The 15,105-nt window shown below is 48.2% G+C and overlaps 1 protein-coding gene across 2 annotated transcripts; it reads right to left on the bottom strand.

The window, feature by feature from the left end:
• Window positions 1-7,597: 7,597 nt before the first annotated feature.
• On the bottom strand, window positions 7,598-13,433 carry HAND2 (heart and neural crest derivatives expressed 2). 2 transcript variants are annotated; one of them, XR_008332124.1, is made up of 3 exons: window positions 12,168-13,433; window positions 8,085-8,430; window positions 7,598-7,980 (listed from the first exon to the last, which is right to left on the bottom strand). XR_008332124.1 is itself a non-coding variant. In XM_053402716.1 (2 exons), the coding sequence occupies exons 1-2, from the start codon at window positions 12,747-12,749 to the stop codon at window positions 8,332-8,334; spliced, it is 681 nt and encodes a 226-aa protein (XP_053258691.1). In that variant the 5' UTR covers window positions 12,750-13,433; the 3' UTR covers window positions 7,598-8,331. The 2 variants fall into 2 exon arrangements, 1 of the variants encoding a protein (XP_053258691.1); XM_053402716.1 differs by having other exon boundaries at window positions 7,598-8,430.
• Window positions 13,434-15,105: the final 1,672 nt, after the last annotated feature.

The following is a 15,105-nucleotide window of genomic DNA, read 5'->3' as shown; positions in this document are numbered from 1 at the left end:
AAATCTCCTGGACTTATTGCCAAGCGTCAAAGACAGGCGTAAAAATCAATGATACGCGCGTTTTAAACGGCTGCGGGGCTGGAGGGTGTAAGGAAATCCGAATAGTTTGACAGTGTAGGGTCTTGCAAACGCGATCCCCCTGTCCGTGCTCACTCAGAAGAGAACCCATTGAAGTTCCATGGAGCTTACACATATAGGGATCCCCAAGTGACATGCGGATCGCAGCCAGAGGAGGCCAGCGAGACGCTCCGCGCGTCATTCTGACGCCAACTTTGACGGAGAGGCTCGCCATCGTTATCTGGCTCGAAGGAAAAAGTGCTGTAAATTTCAGGAACCGGGTTGGTAGAGTGAGCAATTTCACGGAACATGTGACAAATCCACAACACAGAGGAAGCTCACGGAAGAACTACCGACAAGCGCGATCGATCCCAGTGCTCGAAATACAGTCTATTAATTCCTAACACGTTTTCTTTCCAGTTCCTACTACTAACGCCATCTGCTGTTTTTGGAATAAGTACCGAAGAAAACAGGAATGAATGAAAGGAACGAAAAGCCTTCTTTTTCAAGCCTGACCGCTTTACCTAATCATCTAACAAAAGTAAGATTATAGGAATCCTAGAATACACCCACCCATTCCATAAAGTATAATCTTTAAGACTGGGGAATTTTCATGGATTATCAACTCAGTCCGATAGACGTCTTCTAAGCAGCAATCGCTTTGAGCTCAGTAGGGTTTACGCCCAAGTAACTGAACTGAACACAAGGGTTGTTTACAACAGCATTGAAATTTCTTTAACAGATGTATGTCCGCGAGTTTCTGGTGCTGATGGGGCGGGGGTTGTTCTCATGAACTACACTTAGGGCAACTTCAGCTTGTAATCGATGGGTGCGTTGCGTAGATTAGGCTGCAGTCCTCTCGTCCGGGGTTAGGAACCTGCGGATCTCCATTTGTGGTTGGACTCCAACTCCCATCAACCTCAGCCAGCGTGGGTATGATGGGCCAAATTAATGGTGGGTCACATGCTTCCTACCCCTCGGCTATAGGACTGCAGCCAAGTCCTGGCAGCTCGTCTGTTACAACTGAAGGTACCCTATAGTTCATGAGAACTGTCCCTCATCACCGCCAAACATGCACAGGCGCAAGTCTGTTAAAGAGGTTTCGGTGCTGGTGTAAACAGTCCCTGGTTCAATGCAGACAAGATAATTTTCAACCGAGGGAAATACTGATTTCAGAGAATTTGCTCTGTAATTAAATATGTTCCAACCCATCACTCGCACTGCGGCGCTTCAATGTGAATTCGGTAATGGTAGGCCCTGTTCAGACTAGTGGAGACTGATTTCCATGCAAATGTAAATCAGTAGTAAAATAACAAGTGTCTACTAAACTAGTACTACTTAAAACAAGCTATTCTGAAATATGTGGACAGAAGGAAACTATCTGTAGTAAACATGCAAGCAAATCAACATTATCTTGCATTCCTAGGGTATTTGAAGCGCCCTCTTGAGCACAAAATATATATTTGGAAGCATATATTCCAAATATTTGGAAGCATTTCAAATTTGAAACGAGTGGTACCTCTTCCAAGCAGATGTATTTGGAGCAGCAGTTGTAAGAAGAAATATGTGGAAAGGATAGTGGTATCCCAAATTGGACATGCTCGCTTTTAAGTTACTTTTGGAACTCTAAGAAGAGGGTTGTACATTGAGTGAAGTTCAGGTACTTTATTCCAGCTGTGAAAGCGGAAGGCCGTGGAGAGGGAATATATTGTGTGGATTGAAATAGCAAATGGTCCACACATTTATATCTACATATTAAATCTAAGACCGGGCAAGTTGAATGGGAGAGACACATAGTACAATTCTAATATGTGTTGATTCTGACGGAAGACCCACTCTGCTGAATAAGGTTTCCTCTCTGATAAAAAAAAATGTATCTTGTGAACCGCCCTGAGATCTTCCGATGAAGGGCGGTATAAAAAATTAATAAATAATAAAGTAAATAAATAAATAAATGAACAGGCCTGTAATAATTCAGACTTTCGCCAGATTGTGGACAATAACCCCAGAGCACCAGGACCTCAGCAGTTATCCTGAGCTGCATCTTGTCCACAAACGTAGCTCAAAGGTTTATGTTAAAGTAAGATATATTTAAATAACTTTGCATGTTGATGGAGAGAGAGACGAAAAGATGGCCACAAACAAAAACAACAACAAAACATACTGGTTGGTCGGCCTTCGATGGCAGATTCTGAAATCCGATTCACGCAGCTGAATCAGGGCCTTTTTCTAGCGTGCAGCTTTTAAACAGAATCCAAAGGGATATGAAGCCAGCACGTAAATATTGTGGGTAGTTATTCTTTTCACTTCTTCAGGCTGTGATGCACTGCTGCTTAAGGTTCCCCGCAGGAAAATGAAAAGCAAATAGCGCATTCTCAGCGGCTCCCAACAAGGGCCGATCTCCTAAAACTTTGCATTTCCCACCTATTTCAATGCAATCCACTTCCAAACAAGCAAACCTTCAGATTCCCAACCTACAGTTTACCCCTACACAAATAAACGATTTTCGCGGGCTCTTAAAATAAATCACCGCAGCACGGCTGAAGCTGTAGAGAGAGCAACACCCCATACTGAAGACATTATAGATAAGTGAAGTCCCATTGAAATCAAAGGGAGCTAATTCTAAGCAAATGTGTTTAGGATCGGAGCGCCTCCCTGCAATCTGGAAGCCAGCTACTCTCGCGTAGCTCTAGTTGCCTATTTAAAACAAGTGACGGGAAGGAACAGAGTCCAAAAGGCACATTCCTGTCCCACATTCACATATGTGAGATGCTCACGCGACTGAAGTCAGAGGGGCTTCATTCTCTCAATAAGAGAATTTGCACGCTTTTTAGGGCCGCCTTGTTAAAGAAGTCAAACAGTAGATTCCAAGGCCCCAATCCTGCGCGCGTTAACTCTGCAGGCCCCACTGAAGCCCGTGAGGCTGGCGCTCAAGAAAGCGCGCAGAGTACTGCAGCCTTAAAACCATTCCAAATAATCCTTTCAAAACAAAACAGGGAAAGTAAGTAAAGATAATTCACATTAATAAGGAAGAAGTTCTATATGCCTTCCAAACACGATTCTTTTGCTTATGCTAGTAAGGGAAAGGAGAGGCAAATGCTAGTTTTGAAGGCCATGATGGAGAATTAAACACACTTATGAGCTATACTGTATCTGAAAATCATTAAACACCATGGCATATGTTACTATCACTTTTTTTAAAAAAAGTATATTCCATTCTCGCAAAACTGTTGCCCACAAGCAGAATACATTTCCATGGCGAGTCCTTAGTGAGTTAATGCCCCACGCCGATGCTAGTGGATGGGGTGCAACCCAGGTTCGCACGTGTTTACCCCCAAGTAAGTGATCATAGGACTAGGCAGGCTTACAGGGCGATCCACAGCCGATAAAAACCAACCAGGGATTTCAAGTAGAATGTGGACTGTTTCCTGGTCCCATTTCACTGGGCCAGAAAACCAAATCTATCAATTTGCTTCCCGAAAAATGTATTCGGGATCATGAGGCTAATGACCGCAGCCTGGCGTGGCGTCTCATCCTGGGAAGATTTGCTGGGAAGCAAAAGTCCCACGGATCAGAGCAGAAGTCCCTGCCTTTTTCACTGTAGAAAATCGCCCTCGCCACAACCCCCCCCCCCAGATTTCTGCGTCAACATGCAGGGGGATGGCTCTGCGAGGGTGATCTGACGGAGGCTACCAACCCGATCCTATGCATGTTTACTCTCAAGTGAACAAACGCGCCTAGCAGCGAGGGGAGTGGGGTTTCCTTGAGGATTAAAGAAACTTCAGTGAAACTCCCGCCTTGCATCCAGGCGCTTCGTCCTCTCTGCGATGCGCGTTTCCAAACCAGCTGCAGAAGATTCTCTCCTTGGCTGTGGCTCATTCATTAATTTCCCCTCTCGGATTACCTACCAAATAGTTGCTGCGGCCTCTTAAGCCATTATTGCCAGCCAGGAGGCGACGCGAGAGAAAAGGATCCTGATCTTTTTCTCAGGCCTCTCTATCTCTTCCCTCCCTGTGGCGCTGGTTGCGCAGCGGTTATCATCCCAGGGAAGGGAGTGGGGGGTGGACAAGGCGACGGAGAAGTTCAGGCCTGACCTCAGCGAGAACTTTACAGATAGAGAGGGAGAGAGAGACGTTGCCAGGCTCGTCCCCAGTTCCCAGCGAGTCGCTGCCCGAAAGGACCACGTCCCAAGAAGCGAGAGAGGGCCTTATCAGGCTCGCAGCTCCCGCGCAGCGATCTGGGGCCAGGGCTCCTGACATCCCAATCGACCATCAATTTACCTTCCACCGCCCCGCTTCCCCATTTAGCTTTTAACGTCAAAAGCTACATTTTTGTCGGCTCCGGCCTGTCTAGGGCTCTTGCGATTTAGCTCCAGGAATGATTGCTCCTGAGAAAATAGCAACAGCCCCATTACCGAGCAATTAAAAAGGATCTCTCCCCCCCACCCTTTCTCTCTCCCCCTCTTTCCCCTCTTAACCCTCGCCCGCCCACCCGCCATCACCTTTCAGTGGGTCCGATGGCCCCACTCGTTTAGACAAAGAGAGGGAGGAGGAGGAGGACTGGAAGCCAAAAGTCCTATTGATCATCTGGTGGAAAGGGGGAAAAATGCCGGTCAGTCAGCCGGCCACTACCTGGTCTGTTTCTATGGTTGAGATCCTCCGCGCACACTTAGAAATACCTCTTCACGGAAGTCAGAGGACTTCTTGGGGGTTTTTTTTTGGGGGGGCTTTGATGTCTGATAGCTTAGATCGCTAGCGATCGGTAGACAAATTTAAGGCCTGGCCCGGCAGACACTGTTATTATTCCCGTGCTGGACTCTTATTTCTAGCACCAGGGGTCGAAAATGGTGTAACCGAGCTAGTATCTATGATTACTTGGAAGTCAGCGCCGCGGATTTCAGTTTCTCAAGTAAGCGTGGGTAGGATTGCAGTCTCAAAGCTCTTGACTTTGGGTGGGATCCTGACGATTCTGTAGCATCTTTCGATAAAACAATGCATAAACATGTTCACACGGAGTTAACAGTCTCTCTCTCTCTCTCTCTCTCTCTCTCTCATATACCACCTAAGCGACTGGATGATCGACTCTTTCGACAATACTACGGGCCTTGGTGACCGTGTGAGCTCGTGCGTATACGTGTGTGAGGGAAAGCCTAGATCGCTCAAGTATGCTCTCTACTGCAAGCAAACAACTGCAGGTTTTCCTTTTCTGCTGCTGCTGCTTGGGAAGGAAGGGTTGATAAGTTTGAATGAGGAATCATTTATTCATTAAATTGGGGGGGGGGTCCTAAAAAAAGAGGAAGTGGTGAAGAATCAACCCCAAGCACTCTCTGCAGCCTCGGGACATAGACCCGCTTCTTCTAAAATCCTAGTTCAAAGCACTGCGTGGATGTAACAGTGCAAACCTAACAGAAAGACTTGCCAGTCGATATTCTGGGCCAGAAATCTACAAACACGCGAGGACGGGCGGCGTCTGGGAGTGGGAAGTTTGCGCGATCCTTGAACCAGTTGTTTCTCTTTTCTATCCAGAACTTTGGATAGCGTTGAGCAAGATCTACGAAAAATCGTGCTGGGTTGGAAAGGAGAGATTGGATCCAGCTACAACAGCCGCTGGAGTTAACTTTTTTGAAAAGAAAAGTGTGAGGTGGGGGGGGTAGAGGGAATGTTCCTTCCCAGGCAAGTGTCTGTAAACACAGCTCTTCCAAGCCTCAGCTACCTGACCCCGGGACTGGAAGAGGGCACACCACGTTGGCCTCGTTGTTGTAACCTCGCAACCTTCCTGTTGTCAAGGCGGCCTGGCCAGCGGTGTAAAAGGCCCCTGCTTATCTTTTTATGGGCAGCTGGAAATCTACCTTCTCTCTTCGTCAGAGCACGGCCAGGGCGAGCCATTTAAAAGAAAAGAAAAGCGGGGGAGGGTTTCAAAAAACAACAGCCACGCACATCAGAGACATCTGGGGCAGAGCCAGCCAGCCTGCGCGGATGTCTTGTTCCATTCACGCCGGGAGCCCGGGGGCTACAGATCTATAAAAGTGAGCTCGGGAGAAAGAATGAAAAATCCTCTCGCTTAACCTTGAAAGCCCGATTAAGACCCAAGCAAGCTTCCTCAGGGGACAAGCTTAAACCCCACGCAAAACGACGGACGCCATTCTGTTCCTAAGTCCTCAACCTCAACTCCGTTAGCGCCGCTTATGTTTTCAGGCCGGTCAAGAAAAGGCTGAAAAGAAAACTCAGGACTGAGCAGCAGTATTGGGAAATTTTGGGCAATGCTGTTGCGAAGAGGGAGCGAGGTCCTTTGAAAAGGGACGAGAATGACGGGGTTTTTCTATTTCGCGACACCAGCGTTTCTTCGGGTTGTTAGAAGCCAGCGTCGCCTTATCGAGGCGGTTTCTAGCCCTGGTCAGTTTCAAGGAACATCAAGGCAGGGGAGTCTGTTTCCCGGCCTGGTGGCGTTTCCATCCCAGATAAGTTTCGGTAGAACAAGCCCATTTTATTCTCTTCCTCGCTCCCCTTAAGAACATTACAGAGCCCAATTCGGAAGCCCTTGCCAGAGTAGGATTACACTTACACACACACACACACACACACACACACAGACACTTTAAATAAATGGACTCGCTGCAGTCAATTGGAAGGAAAAGTGCAACCCAGGAGAGTTTTAGGGAACCACAAAGTTAATATCCAGGTCACCGTATCTCACTGTAAATCTCGCATTTCTCCCCTTTCCGAAATCCCTAGCCTTGCTCCCTGTTTCATACTTGACATAAAGCTCCAAGTTACATAATCACTTATACGGTATACCGAGGTTTCTAAACTATCTTTGGCCTGGCCCCAGCCAAAGCACGAGGGCGCTTCCACAGCACAAAACCTCTCCCTACAACGCCCTGCAGGTTGCCACCTCTGAACGCAACACGCCGAGAAAAACAGCTCGCTCCGATAAGCACGAAATAAATATCCAGATTACCTCCCGTCCGCAGTATCCTCCCCCATTCGCAAGCAAACACCTTTAGAAATCACTAAATAATTACAGCTTCAGTAAAACTAAACAACCTCTCTCTCTCACTCCTCAGAGAAAACAAAGCAAAATTTGTTTCTGACTTGATCTAGTGCTCTACTACGGCCCATACAAAGTACTATAAAAATATCAACCTGAGAAATAGTATTTGGCCCAGTGTAAATGCTTCCCTGCCCCCTGAGCACGGGTGGAATTTACTTCCGCGGAAACGTGGTCAGGATCGCAGCCAAAGTCTCGGAAAAAATATATATCTCCCGCCTTTGATATTTCTCTTTTACTCTTTCACAGGGATCAAAACAAAAGGCATAAGCTTGCTACCCCAATTCCTATGCCGCGCGTTTACTCGGAAGTAAGTGTCACCGCTTCCAACGAGGCTTTCGCAGGCAACACCAGGCCACAGAATCTCACCTTGATATGTCATCCTGGCCATTTACTTCCAAACGTTAGCTAACGTTTGGAAGTAAATGACCAGGATTACAATAGCAAAACTCAGGAAGGAAAGGGGTTAAAAAACATTTCAAGGCATCGAACATTTTCGTTTTAGAAAACACACACACAGTGGTTTATTGAATACGTACAGCGTTTACACCTTTGCGTTATTAAATTCAGCTCCACGGACGATTCCTTTTTACTTTTATTTTAATTTTTAACGTTCGGTTCGCTTCCTTAAGGACCGAAGTGCACTTGGACAAAAGAGCTGTCGCAAAATCTCTCCCAGCTCTCTGAGCGACCACAATGGGGAAAAAGGACAAACCTGGGAAGCCCCGGACTCGGCCCAAGACGCAGAAATTGTAGGCTCCTGCTTTGAGATCGCCATCAACACGTTGACCCAACGGGGCAAGTATTAAACACATACACTTCACATGACACCCTAATGCCTGCGAGATTTCTTTCTTTCTTTTTGTCCCGTGTGTTCTATACAAATAAAGCAAAAATAACATTCAATGAAGGGGAGAGAGGAGGAAGGAGGGGGGGAAAAACAAAACAAAAAACTATGGAGACGCCATTATCCCCCTTACCACGCCGGAGTTTTCTTCTTCATATATTCAAATATGGAATGCTTTTCTTCCAAGATCCGCGGTTTTTTTGGGGGTTTTTTAAAGGCGAGACTAGGGGAGGGAAATTGCACATAAATAAACCAGACGATTCCAAAACAACAACAAGAAGAAGTCCTCAGCTCGGCAGCGGCTCTCTCGAAGGCGCAGAGAGTCCCCCGGCAAGACGAGGCTGCTTCGGGCGCTCCTTCCCTGCAGTCCTGCGAGCGCCTCATTGCTTGAGCTCCAGAGCCCACACGTGCTGTGGCCAGCCCGTCCTGCCTTTCGTCTTCTTGTCGTTGCTGCTCACTGTACTTTTCAGGATCTCGTTCTGTTCCGGGAGAGGAGACGGAGAAGAGAAACAAAGAGATTATCTCTCTGCGTTTTATCTGGGTTAACCTCCTCCCGCCCGCACCTCTTTGGCAGGAGGGAGGCGTAGAAGGAGCCTCGGTCCGTTTGCTTGAGAGGCCTCGGAGCAAACGGAGCAAGCTCTTCTTCTGAAACGGGCTTTCTCGCAAAACGTGGAGGGATCAGATCCACACACTTAACACAACCCAGCTAGGGCTGCGGAGTTGGTGCAATGGAGTACGCTTCCCTGAGCCTTCTGAGCAGCCGCTGTGTGTATAGTATCGCCCGAGGAGCCGGATGCAGCGCAAAAGCGCAACCTTGGGAAGGAAAGCGGCTCCCACGGCGACCCAACACGCTTCTACTCAGTTAAAGGCCTGGGAGTTCTGTGGGGTTTACACCCAAGCGAAGCTTGCACAGAATTGTAGCCTCATCTATAATATAGTATTTGTTGTGGCCTGCTTATTTTTCCGGCTTAACGGTTTTCTGAATCGGCTCGCTCTCCAAACGCGAGCGAACAGTGCTTCTCCAAATATAGGATGAACTTTATTTTAACTATAAAAGACTTTCATAGTTGCAGGCGTTGGACACACACTTTAAAGCAAAGCAAAGCAAAAAAAAGTCCTTCGGCTCACTGAAGAGCCCAATAGTGTATAAGCTACCCAGAATCTCAGGTTGCTGGACAAATGGCCTGTGAGGTTGTGGGATATGTCTATGTAAACACTGAACCTACAAAATAAATCAGCCCCCCCAAACGACTTCATTCATCATTCTTCCCCCCACATCTCAATACTGTCTACACAATAACTCTCTCTCTCTCTCCAGCTGAATGGAAAACGAATAGATTTAAAATTCCCCTATACACACACGTGTTGCATATGTTTACTGGTTATAAATGGCCAAGTCACAAGGAGGGATAAAGACCCAGGGGTTCTTCTTGGAGACGACAGTCACCAGAGCCTGCTTGTAGCCTTCCTGTATTTCCAATAAAGTCCCTTCCAAGGCAATGAATGCCCTCACCCCTGTATCCCAAATTAAGGAATTAATGTATGAGATGTGTTGTATAGCCTCGCCCCCCCCCCCATGTTAACTTAGACCCTGAGCAGACCTGGAAGCACCGACCGCTGGTTTTCTTGTGAAATAGGCATGCTTAGGATCTGAGAGTACTGATCTACTGAGTATTGTATATGGGCAATATCCGAGTCCCAAAATACTTGGAAATATCTTCCCACCACCACCCCTTGGGGGATCGTCTCTTTCGAATATTATGCACTCAAACCTTTTTTTTTTTTAAATTCCAGTTCAGAGTGCTAAATGCAATTATTTGGATATCCCACCTATTTCAATGGAAGATGTTTCCCAGCGCTTTAAGATAACACAGGAAATGTATGGAGTCTACTTTGGATTTTTAATTTTATTTTATTTAAAAATGCATCCCAAGTGTTTTTGTTCAGGATTGTTTGTAACCTTAACCATTCTAATCCGGGTTGAGATTCAATTTCCAGCTCTTGGTCCCTTAGCAACTGCTGGTTTTTTGTTTTTTTTTTAAAAAAACATCCTTCCCGATTATATTTAAAGAAAAACAGAAAACTTGGGATTGTAACCGGTTTCATCTTCCCGCTCGCGATTAACTAGGCGTATTCTATAGGTTAAATTCTTGGAGGAAAGGAAGAGGGCATGATATTTTGAATTATTGGTGGAAGGCGGAGCTCGCCCCGCAATACATTTGCCTGATAAGTTCAAAGTAAATAGAACCTTCCTGACTTACTGTGTGATCAACGCGTAGCTCAGGAACTCCAGTTAAAGGGTTCAGTATTACTATGTGACCTGCAGATTACAGCCTTATGAGGAAGTGGATTCCAAACACACACAACCCTCCGCTGGACTGCAGCCTGCAACAGCACATCTGAAACCCCACTGATCTTTTTTAGTGTGTGTGTGTGTGTGTGTGTGTGTGTGTGTGTCCCCTACTCCTTCCCCAAAGGGATCTGTCTTTGTCGACGTTTCTTTAAACCGCAGGCTCTCTCAGGAGATTTGCTGGCTGGGGCCTCAATCCACAACTCATCAGTTCCAATCCACAACTCACTAATTTAAAGACAATCCCGTTTGCTTTAAGGGAGAGTCCCTTGAAATCAGCGACTTGTCGATTAGGAGAGCGAGCCGGTTAGAGTTTAGCTCAGAAAGCGGAGCCGGGACATTTCCACTCGGATCCGCAACTGAGGGCGAAAGCGAAAGGCTGGCATTGAAACCGACTAGAAATTTGTCCCTAGCATCAAGGGAGTCTCTTGTGACATTTTGGTTACTCTAAGAAAGGCATTGCCCTAACGTGGATTTTGGAATTTGTTTCCAAATGGATACGTTTGAAAATGGTCCCTTCGGTTTTCACGGCGACTTTACTTTCGAAGGGAGTCTGCGTTTAGGGTCAAGCGTTTAGGGATGGCCTCTGAAACAGCTTCAGTCCAAAGCCTACCAGTTTAACCAGTTTGCGGAGCTTTTGCCTATGCTTCTTAAACAAGGCTGCAGAAATTAAAATCACTCAAGAGGCTGGTTCAGGTGAAACGAATGGAGTTTACGGGCATCTCCCATCCCCAATAAAGGGGTCCTTAAATTTAGAGCGTCCGAACAATGTTCCAGCGAAGTCAGTGGGAAACACCCCATTCCGTATTTTTTGAAGGGCCAAGAAGGATTACTTTGGGATAGCGAAGAAGAATCTCTCTAAACCAGTTTGTGTCTCCCCTCGCCCGGCGAGGTTGCTGAACTACAAAGCCTTGGCCCTGCTGGCTGAGGCTGCCGGGAGCTGTAGCCCCCCATCCCTGCCCTAAGGCCTCTCAAGTCGGAGAAGGAAAGTGATGGAGTGGATCCCGCTTGCGCGTTCCCTTCCTGGAATCTTCCACGGATTTACGGATTCACAGCCTTTCTATCAAATAAAGAACGTGTGTGCAAGAGGGAGCCTGTAAACGAGTCGGGTCCTACCTACTGTGATCCCATCTGGAAGAGGATAGGGAAGTATTTCACGTGCCCAACACGTTGGTTTCCCACAGCCCAGAGAGCAACCTTCGCAGGCTGCGATCTTCCGTGGGTATGAATGGACTTGGAGCTGCCCTCAGAATATTTCCTTGGAAATTAAATCCCATGGAAAGCAAGGACACGGGACGCTCCTTTCCCCCACAATAAGGTGGAGGCAAACCTTCCATAAGTTAACGGGATTTCCCCAAAAGCAACTACCTGCGTTCTTAGGTACACCCTACTGGTTTCAGTGGAGCGTTGCTCCCTTTCGAGAAGCTTAGATCTCCCTTTCCATTCCATTCTCTCGGGACGTAGCCTTGATCCTAGACGTGTTTGCACTTCACTGGGCTATGCTTTTCAGGGGCTCCACGAAGTCCTCTTTGGACACACTTTCCCTAAAGTACAGGGGCGGGAAACCTGTGGTCTTCCACGGCTTGATGGGCTACACCTCTCATTCCCAACACCCTTGACCATTGGCCATGGGGCCGAGGAAAACTGCATTCCGACAGTCGCTGGAATAGGAGGAGGAGGCCGCCTCCCTCTTCTTGACTGCTAAGGAAGCAGACTTCGAGAGCAGCTACTTCTGGGGGAAAGAAGGCCCTGCTCCCAACTCAGGAGAAGAGCGTCCTTCTTCGGACTGGGCTTGGGAGTGTGTGTGGTTGTGCTCCAGCGCTCGCTCCCCACTCCCTCCCTCCCTCCCTCCGGGGCCGTACTGACCAGCTCCTTCTTCCTCTTGTCCTCCTTGACGTCGGTCTTCTTGATCTCGGCCTTGAAGGCCTCGGCCTCACCGTTGGCGTCGTCCTTCGCCAGGAGGTCCATGAGGTAGGCGATGTAGCTGGTGGCCAGGCGCAGCGTCTTGATCTTCGACAGCTTGGTGTCGGCGGGCACGTTGGGGATGCACTCGCGCAGCTCGGCGAAGGCGCTGTTGATGCTCTGAGTCCTGCGCCTCTCCTTGCGGTTGGCCGTGCCGCGCCGCTTGACCGGCCGCGGGCCGCCCCCTAAACCCGGCGGCCCGCCGCCGCTGCCCGGGGGGGCCACGCCGCCCACGTAGTGCGCGGGAGGCTCCAGGCCCGGCGCGCCGTTGGCGTACTCGGGGCTGTAGGAGAGCGCCATGCCGTAGTCGGGAGGAGACATCTCCGAAGGGTGGCTGCTGATCAGCCAGCCGTGGAAGTAGGGGTTCTCCTCGTGGCCGCAGCGGCTGGCGGCGGCGGCCGCTGCGGCGGCTGCAGCGGCAGCGGCGAAGGGGTAGCCCTCATGGTGGACCACGGGGTGGTGCGGGAAGCCCCCTACCAGACTCATCGCCGGGGCCCCGGGAGCCCCGCGCCCCCGATCCGGTCCCTGGATCTGCGCTGCCGAGAAGAGCGTCTTAACAGAGGCTGGTGGCCATCGGAGGAGAGCTGCAGAGCCCCCCGAACCCCCTGGAGGCAGCAGGATCAGGGCCTCCCTCGGCACTCATGCGGCCCGGGAGGTTGGGGCTGAAGGGGCGAAGGAAGACAAGAAAGGGGAGCAGGGTCCCCCCTGAAAGAGGGACCCCTCCCGTCTCCAAGAGGTGAGTTTCCCTCGCTGTCTTTTTTCCTGTGGCGTCTTCTTAGAGGGATTTTAAATATATATATGAACAAAACTTGGGGGGGATGTTTACTTACACCTGCATTTTCCTCCGACAGCCTCCCCTTGGCTGGAATGTCCCCCCCAGCTTGCCCAGTGGGTCCAGTTCCTTCTCCTCCCTGGACGGGAAGCGACTCCTGCGATTAAATCTGACCGGCTCCCATCCACTTTGCTGGCTGCTTCGCAGCTGCCCCACCAAGGAAATCCGCAGCTCTTCCTCGCCCCGAAGGAGAAGCTAAGGAAGAGGACGAGAATGAAGAAGATGGTGGTGCTGGCGACGATGGAGGGGAAAAAAATCAAGGCTCAAAAAAGGCTTCCCGGTCTCGGAGCTGCGCAGGGCACTGGTCGAATTTCCCAGCCGATCTCCATGTACAGCTACATGTTTAGGGCAGCTCGGGTTAATATATGTCGTCAGAGGCTCTCCGGGCCAATCCGGGCAGCCGGGAGGCGGGGCCTCCCTCTGCGGGCCATAAAACTTTTTTTGATCTTCGCGCTGCTAATTGTTCGGCTTCTCTTTTAGGATTGGCTGCGGTTCCTATCCATAATATAATTAAAACAAACGAGGCAAAGGGTCCCCCCCTCCAAGCATCAAGAGAGGTTAACGCGAGGGTTTAACAACGTTTCGCTGTAAGTATGCGGGCGTGCATGCATTTATTTGGGTTGATGATATGGAGAGCCAGATGGAGGAACAGATAGACAGGCTAATAGATGTAAGGACTAAAATAGCTGATTATCTCAATTAAGGTGTTCTATGGTTCCAAGGTTTGGAATATACTCTGCATGGAATATAATTATGTTATTATAATTATAATGCACCCATATGTGAGTATATTTTCTATCACAGTATGCTTATTTATGATCTTGCAACAGGGACTGTGTTACTCAGAGTAGTGACAGCAGTAGCGGTGATGTGATGGATTATGAAGTTACAAATGTTTGTTGGGACTTTTTTTCAGGATATTTTTTTTTTAGGGTAGTGTGGGACAATCAGAATATTTCCCCCCTAATGAATGCCACAATATGCTATCACTTGGAAGTACCCCCACCCCCCAAAAAATCAATGAGATCCATTTCTACCTACAATGTAATCGGAAACGGTGTAACAAGGAGAAATTCTCTGACAGTGCAAAATGCAATTGCAGTGGACCTTGTTAATGAGTTTCCTCCTGCAATTCACCTTACAGCAGACTTCTGGTTTGCTTAGGATTTATCTGGAGTTGTCAATAGCACTATACACGTTGCAAAAATTAAACAAGCAAAAACTAGATCGAATAAGTTGTAAAGCGGGGGAATTTGTTTCCTGTCTGTACAAAACAGTCCGTTGCCCAAAAGGCCAAGCACGGGGGTCGGGTGCAAGAGAGATTTTAAGGAATAAATTACTTTTCAAAAGAAAGCAATGTGAACCCGAATCAATTTATTTCAGCAGTTTGGGCGTTCACACAATCCCTGCCTGAACTCAGCTTCCCCTTCACTTAGGCAGCCCAACTGGGTAAGTAACCAAATCTTTTTAACAGCACATCGTGATCTTATTTTGTCCTTTCACCAAAATTTAAAGATCTGCCTGTCTTTCTCTTGTTTCACCAATAATCATAATACTGAATATATTATATATCTATCTATATCGAAATGCCGAGGCAAGGGAGTTGTTAAAAGAGATGTTTAATAGGCAGGCCCGGCACAAGGCCAACAGATATAGGGATAGATTTTTGTGCTTGGGAGATGTCGAACACATTGTAACAGGAAAAAGGATCCCCAACTGCATTTCACAGAGAAACTGGTAGCTCGGAGAAAGGAATCTGAGTACATTCCCTGTCTCCTTCCTCCAGGAAGACTCACTGGCTGGGCAAAAGAATCTTTCCAGTCTTGGCAAGAGAACTGGTAGGATTTGGAGCAGATTAGGACGCGGTTCCAAAATCGGAGTTCAACAAATCACCGATCCAGGAGAATCCTTGGAAGGAAATACGATTTCTTTATTTGTGGTCGCTTCCATGGGCTCAAATCCGAGCACATCGGCTTAACTGTTTGCACATCGCAGGCTTTCGCAAGGCCC

This window comes from Podarcis raffonei, chromosome 9 (genome assembly GCF_027172205.1).
Source record: "Podarcis raffonei isolate rPodRaf1 chromosome 9, rPodRaf1.pri, whole genome shotgun sequence".
Taxonomy (NCBI): Eukaryota; Metazoa; Chordata; class Lepidosauria; order Squamata; family Lacertidae; genus Podarcis; species Podarcis raffonei.
Note: the sequence above shows the minus strand (reverse complement) of the source record. Positions and strands in the feature narration are given on the sequence as shown.